The following is an 8771-nucleotide window of genomic DNA, read 5'->3' as shown; positions in this document are numbered from 1 at the left end:
CTTGGGCACGCCAGAAACCTATGATTGTAGGTTCGAATCCCGGTTCGCCCCGATTATGTTTCTAGGTTTGTCAGCACCATACCCGTGCTCGTGGGTTTCACCGAAGTGGTAAACGTCTGAGACCTGCATCACTTCTGGCTTTCCTCCCATATTAAGCTGACACGCCGTGATATAACTGGAATACTGTTAAAAGCAGCGTTAAACCATAATTCACTCACTCACTCTTTAAAATCTTGGCAGAAAGAGCTTGCTCGATTGTACCTCATAAATGTGCTGTAAGCATTTAGCTTCGCATTTAGTTATTGATGACCCCAGTAAACATGACAATGTAGCCTGTTGGTTTCACCACCTGTCGATCTGATACTGATATGTACACCAGTGAGAGCTTAGAGCCATAAGGGCCAATGTCGATCTGATACTGATATGTACACCAGTGAGAGCTTAGAGCCATAATGGCCAATGTCGATCTGATACTGATATGTACACCAGTGAAGAGCTTAGAGCCATAAGGGCCAATGTCATGTGGAGTCTATTTTGAGAAAAGTGATGAAAACACATAATATTATGCATGTTAATGAACTTTTTTTTCACCGATAAATTCCTAGACATTAACGCATTCTGACAGCAAAGATATAAATGTTGTTATAAAAAACATTCAAACATGGAAATAAACTTATGTTTGTAATTTGTGTGAGGGTGGAAAGGGCCAGTGTCTGTATTTTGGCCCTCAGGCATTTGCATGAGATTTACCATGTGAGATTGATATACTACTACTAAAAGTACAAACACATGCTATTGAAGTACTTTTAAATGATTTAAACTAATGCCAACCTTATTGAAATAGTTGAAATATGATAAGATTCAAAACTTTTAAAATCTCTCTCAGACAACCAGTCTCAACCACACACGGAAATGAGAGCTAAAAGGGCCAAAATCTAACAAAGTGACTTTGGCCCTTTTATAGAATTTTAAGTAGCTATATTTAAAAAACGCATCAATTAAAACATACAATATTTTTTCAACAGGTAGACAAGAACTCATAGACGTTATTTATACAATAATATGCAAAAAGGGCCAAAGTGCATTTTGGCCCCTTTTAGCTTTAAGCTCTTCACCTGTATTACACCTGTTCTGACAGTACTTGTCCAGTGCAAGTGGAATCAGTTTTGTATCTTCCATAAATTGTCACCAATCAGCCAATACATATCTCCAGTAAAGGTTAGTTAAGTTTTTATTGTTTTCAATATTAGCCCATAGTACGAATGTATGTTCAGTGGAAATATGCTAGGGTCATTACGGCTTTTGTTTTGAAGATGTTTTTTTAATAGAAATGACAATTTTAGAGGATTGATATAAGACCTAACCACTATCATTCTCAGTCCGCCTTCCTCATGTTTCCTAATTAATATTGTTCGTTTTATGATAAAACTTTTATCTTATGCCTTTTATCATTCCTAAACTGAAGAATATTTTGTTTAATTCATGAAAAAATTCACTTGGATGATTTGTAAGAGAAAGAAATATAGGTACTAAAGTTGAAATGGCCATGGTTTTAGGTCTTTGAATGGCATTTTGAAGTGATACACATAAGGAAGAGAATTTATTGATGTCAACTTCTTTATTATGAGGAACACGTTTCTGAGTCTCAGATTACTGCACTTATGTAGACGAGCATGAGTGTGTGTGTGCATGCGTGGTATAGTGCCAGCCCACTGACATACCATGCCGCAGTTAAACATGAATACCCCACTCAGCCACAGTATACCAGTCCTTGTTTTACCCTCCTAATGCCGAGGGCCAGGCAGGGTAACAACAAGTGCCATAATTTAACTTCTTTTGGTCATCGATCATCCCCCGACCTACCGCTCGACCATGGAGCTCGTTCCCAAGGGTAAGAAGTGAATGGTCTCTCTGCAGCTCTTACATTACTCATGGTACTTTTAAATGTCCCCTGGCGACTGCTAGTCTGGCATAATATTCATTCCCCTTGTGTGCAAGATTGACCAGATAGCAAATAGGAGTGTGTTAGTCAGGAGGAGTTGGGTAGTAGTGTTTGAATCCCAGTCAAAAGTTACAAAAATGGAAATTAGTTATTGTTGAGGCAAAGAGTTATGACTCTTTCGGCTCTGGTGCTAGTGAAACAAAGAGAGACAAAGAGTTAAGGCTCATTTCGGTGGGACGAGCTAAATCTTATCAGGATAGTATTTGTAAGCTGAGTGTGTGTGAATTCAACTCTCCTCGCTGACCAGAAAGGTGTTCTCTGTGTATTTTAGAGGTTTGACTACTAGAAGTCAGAAGTCAAGAGCTCATATAAAATACTACCGGGCTCTTCCATGCATCATCTAGAAACGTCTTGTGAATATATCGGTCAGGCAACATAAATACATCTGAGGACCTATTGTGTGGAATTCTCATCCAACACCCTACAATAAATGGAATTGAACAACAAACCTGACTTATGATCTGAACAAGCTACATCATCTTCGGAACCAAGATGTGGTAAGAATCAGTTGCTGGGATAGAAGGGTATTACACCTCTGATATCTCCCGGTAACATTACAACAAACACAACCTGTATTATGTAAATGTTTTATTACCAGTAACAAGTCAGTTGATATACAGGCATATTCTGTGTATTAGCACTTGCAATTAGTTACTACAATCACAAGCATGGTCTGTATATCATGAACATGGACTACATGCAATACGGATATGACCGGCACGCCTCGTAAAATATAATCTTATTTCGTAAGTTATTGCATACTATTGGAAATAGCACCAGTGGTCTTAATTTGAATAACAATATAAACAGAAACAGGAGTTTAAAGAGATTCAAAACTCAATCTTTGAAATGATAGAATAGGAATGTAGTATTCATTTAAAAAAATGAATTCATTATTTAAGTTATCTTTGAAACAATAAATGGTCCCCTGATATTTCATTTGCAACAGGTTTGAACACTCAGTTAGCTCAGTGGCAGTATAGCAGTAATGCCAAACTTGGAATCCTTACTTCATGGAAGCTCGCTACATTTTTGTAGAACGTGACTCGTAAAATGGACGGCAAGTGAGTTCTGAACACACTGATTGCTAAATCTTTAAAACAATAATCAAAAATGACTTCTTATAAGGAACAGGTAGAGAGCAAAGGCAGATAGATTTGCATGTTGATCATACGTCTACACACTAGCCATTGGGGAAGGCACTGTTTGTCCTGGGTGCTGGGACAGGAATATCACAGGTAGTATCTAGCTGGCACAACCTTGCTCTATTATGCTCAATGGACATTCACATCCTGGACTGTCAGCTGTAATACTAATAGCACTTTGTGAAGGATAGAGCCAACATGCTTCTCTATTACGTGGACACAACAATTAGTAGCCTACATACTCAAATCCCATTGTTCAACATGGTTTCTGTATTTCTGGAATGGTTGTAATTTGACAAAAGCTTTTAAAATGTTTCAGCCACACAACAGATGGAATGAGATAATTAACATTTTTATGATCCAAAGGAATGTTTCCATCATTGAGTTATGATAACATAATACATGTAATTGTATCAAAATGATAAATGACAATGGTAAAACAGTGGCTGTTTATGAAATGTAACTTGTTAACAACATGATCAATGATTCAAAAACATTACTCACAACTTCAATAAAATTTAATTATTTCATCAACATTTCATTAAAACACTATGCATCAAACTTAACTATTTACTAATAAGTCATTAACATTGACAACATACAAAGCTGGAAGAAATAGATATTGGAAGAAGCAATATACCACATAATATACAGACTGTTTCCATGGTAACAACAGCGATTCCACGATGACTACAATCACAACCAATATGTCATGATATAAACAAGACCAGCAAACTAGTCCTCCATGAAAATGACTTAAAGATGATGATCACTTCTTCTAAACAGGAAAAGAAGAATTCATTGGAGTTCTAATAGAGTGAAATATTTGACAAAAATCAATCTCTCTCACTTCAGCTTTGGCATGCTTCTCTGACAGGAAAATGAGATGTATAAACACAGAAGAAGAAGTCAGGACCAGTTTGCTGGTGTCTGGTGATGTTCTTGTACAGAAACCGTCATGGCTGGTATAAAATAATTAGAACTCTGATACACATTAAATAATATATAACAGACTATGTATAAATATCTATATGTAAACATAGAAACCTACATCCTACTGGACTGCGGCCAGATCTTACAGAGACAAGAATCGAAGACAGCAAACTAGTCTTCTGGAGTATCCATGACATATATACACATTAGTCTACTCATCTAAAGGTTGTACTCGGCTCATTCTGTGGCCTTCCGAGGGTTCAACACAATTCTGCACCCAAGAATCAATCCTCTCAGCAAGTGACAACCCCTACATACAATTATATAAAAAACACAATAGTGTTGTATTTGTTCCCGGCAGATGCACTGAATGTAGTACTCTTCAAATTCTGAGACATTTCCAAATTGGACATTTATGCCTCTCCTGTTTTGGACCTCTCCTGTGGGACTTGTACATAGCATTAACAAAGACTGGGTCTTCTTGGGTTACTGCCTCACTCTGAATCCATTTCAGTGTTCTAATACATTCCTTAACCTGGTAGTATTGCCAGTGTAGCATGCATTACGAATCTGTAACATTTCTATGCATATAACAGATACTTTGTATTCCAATACAAATTATGACAGAACCTGAATTGCCATCACACCAATATAGGAAGTATGACAGGGTGAGGGTACACTGTTGAGTGTGGGATACCATTATAGAGAACTTGAGGTTTCCTTTTCCCCCAAGAATTTACACCCGGTCTTTCTTCAGGTCTTTATGTTCTTTGTGGTCCTTGTCTTTCTTCTTCTTCAGGAAGCCGAACACACCGTGACTCTTCCTCTTCTCCTTCTCTGAGTGACTGTCGTCAAGGTGACCAGCTGGCTCAGACATCGGACGTCCACTTGCAGCTCCCGGGTGTTTTGTTCGGTACTAGGAGACAGAGTAAGAGAAGTCAGAATGGCAAAATGGGTCAATGAAAACTGAAAGTCTACTAGAGAGTCGGAAGGCTTATTTGATTCTATATGACCTTTTTCTGCCCAAATACACCATCAACTTGACTGAGGATCTAGGTACTGTTGATCTATGGAAGTGTAGATCTAGGTACTGTGGACCTGTCAACTCCTATTGATTTACTACCACACTGCATCAAGATCCTCGTTCGGGATACTGCCCCAGTCAAGGCAAGACATCACATGGTATATTAACATTATTAAGTCATAAATATACATATTCTTCAGCTTTTGCCCCCCCAGCCTTCATCTGGCACTGTAAGTGGTTAATAAGGCCTACAAGTATTATGCAAACTTTATTGACAGCGATAACGCCCTAAGTAAATGGTGAGGATAGATGCAACTCACATGGACTTCATCCTCATCATGGTCTGAAAAGAGAAATAGGAAACTTCTATAAAAACCCACACACCACTTCACAAGGGACATATATAGGCTTCATCAAAAACAAGATTCGAAATTAATACTAGCCCGCTAGCTAAGGGCTAGTACAAATTCCCCAATTTTCCAATTGTTTTAACATTAACAAGGGCATTTTATCTTTACCCAGGCTAGAAAAGCTTTTCAGTTACCCGGGTAGGTTCTAACCTTGCAAAAAGTATCTATTTCTTAACTTTTCCCAATGCAAGTTTCTATAATGTATCAGTGAAACATATTCTTTAATAGTAATTATTCAATTTCATTAAAATCAGATCTTAGTTCTCGCTTTCACTAAACAAAGATCTGAGGACATCCCATTATGGGTCACGTCAGAATGACCTTTCATCCGACCAATAAAAGCGTCGCTTACCAGATTGTGAAAGTTACAGTCGGAATGTGTTTTCTGATCATGCAACCTCGAAAACGTTAACATGTGGTATTCTGAACAACAGTTACGGCCTGTACAACTGATTCCGTCAACATTATCGTCTGTTTCTCGCTTCTGTGGGGAAAACATTTGAGCGGAGGAGGCATTGCACAGTACATGGGAAGCACTGTCATACAATCTCAACCATATATTAGACATTCTGGAAAGCTGCTTTGTAATAGGCTGATGTCGACCTCTTGTCAGTCATTCTAGTGGTCGGTCAAAGGTCACTAAAGGTCGTTCTGACGTGACCCCCAATGGGATGTCCTCAGATCTTTGTTTAGCGGCACGAGAACTTAGATCTGACTTTAATGAGATTGGTAATTATTTGACTTGATCTTTTACTACTCAAAAAAGTGAAGAGCCACTCGATTCTTTCATATTACTGTAGTTAATCTGTCATACATCTTCTTGTTTTATCCCCTTAATGCCGAGCGCAAGGTAGGCTAACAACAGGTCCTGATAAGTGAACCAGTAGACTGGATCTCAAGCATGGGTTGACTCCCTTAACAATACTCACCATGTCCGTCATGATTGCCATTTGATCCCATCGGGGCATACACTCCACCAGCAACATAAGATCGGTCTTCATCTGACAAGATACAATCAGGACATTTAGATAGATGCATAACCAAAACATCTGATGTTTGTTTGTTTGTTTGTTGTTTAAAGCTGCGCTCAGCAATATTATAGTTGGCTGTCCATAAATAATCAAGACTGGTCCAGACAATCCAGTGACTGACATCATGAGCATCGATCTACACAAATGGGATACAATGACATGCATAAACCAAGTCAGCGAGCCTGACCACCCGATCCTGGTAGTCGCCTCTTACAACAAGCTGGGTTTGCTGAAGATCAGTTCTAATCCTGGTCATCAAGGTAAAACTTCTGAAGAAAGACCCAACAAGAACCTTTTGGGTTGGATACTGTCAACTGTTATATAGGGCATAAGCTACTGACAATTTGGGTAAAGTTTATATAAGTGCTTTTATTTACAAAGTTCTCATAATGACATTTATTATGTACTTCTGCAAATTTAATTACATCATCCTATTCATCACAGTCCATGTTCGCAGAGTGGCCTTTTATCGTCAACATTTTCCAAGAGTTCTGGCAGGAAGGTCCAACATGGACCAGGCTACCTACCTGATCTGTTGCTGGCTCCACTCCCGGTCCGAACATGTGTCATGAACTCTTCTCCTAGTTCAGAACCAGAGGGAGCTTCGATGACTGCCGACATTCGCTTGTGGTCACCACTGCCATTATCGTCGACACGGCTTTGTTTGGGGGGCGGACTTTGCTCTCGATGCGGACTCTCTGACCCTGTGTAGGGGGTGAACTGATCGGATGGCTCCAGGGCTATCACAAACAAACAGCCAGAATTTAGTACAGGAGTTTTATGTGTTATGTATCATTTTGTGAATCAGTGGACATGTTTGTCTTAAAACGTGGAAAACATTTGCTCATCAAAACATGATTATGTGAACAGAAAAAAATGAAATTTTAACTTAAACTTTCAACAGAAAACAAAAGCAACACAAGCTACAAGTGTGGTCCAAAATGCACACATGAAAAGCTTAATGGCAAGACGTTATTTAGTGGATAATATTACAGGTCACAATGCATAATCATTTCTACAAACTCTGACAGACACCTGGAATAAGTTGATGCAAGTCAAATCATGGATTACCTTTACAAAGTTGGCAGCTTTCATTAACAAGCAACATGTAAACAGATCAACTCAAACAGAAGCACTGGGAAGATATTTAGTAATACAATTTATTCCAAGCTGTTATAATTTATTGTTCCATTGGCATTGTAGAAAAAAGATTGTCTTAAACATTTGCAAATTAATGCAAACAAGTTGCTAGGAATATGCAATGCAGTTTCTGAGATACTTCAAATGTTAACATAGTTTGAAGCTTTTAGAATTTAGCATTTCTTGCTGCATAAATCTATAATTATAATGTATGTTTACAGATTTATTGAATCCATGATTGTGACTTGCTGACACCGTCACCCTCATTCACAATATCTCAAACCAAATACGCAAGTCATGCAAACAAAGAGAACAAGTTCAATAAACTGAAAATAAATATCTGTTACATTGAAACTTGATAAATGCTTTCTAAACATGCTAAATATCAACAACCATGTATAATCATCAAAATAAATATTCACTTAGGCCAAAACTACTGGCAATCATTTACATGTCTGGCATTGTGGTCTACCTCCAGCTTTCAGCAAAGCATAAAGCTAAAATACTAACAAGAGGAGTGAAAATGCAACTCAAAAGTATCAAAATAAAAAGAGTTCTAAATATGAGATGAGACGATACTGATTGGCAGAGGGGTTGTCAGGGATATGGCTATTGTCTTAAAATGACACAGGGGATGCCAGGCCTACTGATATGGCTATTTTCTCTTACAGACAAAGGAGATGCCAGGCTCTACAGATACTGCTATTTTCTCATACAGTGAGTGAGTGAGTGAGTTGGTTTTTATGCCGCTTTTAACAGTATTCCAGTTATATCATGGCGTGTCAGCTTAATGTGGGAGGAGAGCCTGAAGTGATGCAGGTCTTAGACGTTTACCACTTTGGTGAAACCCACCAGCACGGGTATGGTGCTGACAAACCTAGAAACATAATAGGGGCGAACCGGGATTTGAACCCACAATCATAGGTTTCTGGCGTGCCCAAGGGATGCAACTCTTCACAGTACCTTAGACGACAGGGCCACCCGTGCCCCCCCTTTTCATACAGATAGAGGAGATGCCAGGCCCTACGAACATGGCTATTTTCTCATACAGAAGGGGGATGCCAGCCCTACGGATATGGTCTTACT

General features: G+C 38.7%; 1 protein-coding gene across 6 annotated transcripts in view; it reads right to left on the bottom strand.

The window, feature by feature from the left end:
• Positions 1-2575: 2575 nt before the first annotated feature.
• The window catches only part of LOC124123518 (spectrin beta chain, non-erythrocytic 5-like), a 151931-nt gene continuing 145735 nt past the window's right edge, over positions 2576-8771 (bottom strand). For all 6 annotated transcript variants that reach the window (XM_046486682.2, XM_046486718.2, XM_046486709.2 and 3 more), the window contains 4 exons: positions 7073-7285; positions 6444-6515; positions 5425-5447; positions 2576-4996 (listed from right to left, as the gene is read on the bottom strand). In XM_046486682.2, coding sequence (XP_046342638.2) covers positions 4817-4996; positions 5425-5447; positions 6444-6515; positions 7073-7285 — 488 coding nt within the window. In that variant the 3' untranslated portion in view covers positions 2576-4816. The remainder of the gene's footprint in view (positions 4997-5424; positions 5448-6443; positions 6516-7072; positions 7286-8771) is intronic.

The sequence above is a fragment of the Haliotis rufescens genome, unplaced genomic scaffold (genome assembly GCF_023055435.1).
Source record: "Haliotis rufescens isolate VD_foot unplaced genomic scaffold, xgHalRufe1.0.p SCAF_3, whole genome shotgun sequence".
Classification (NCBI taxonomy): domain Eukaryota; kingdom Metazoa; phylum Mollusca; class Gastropoda; order Lepetellida; family Haliotidae; genus Haliotis; species Haliotis rufescens.
This window is presented reverse-complemented; position numbering and strand designations above follow the sequence as displayed.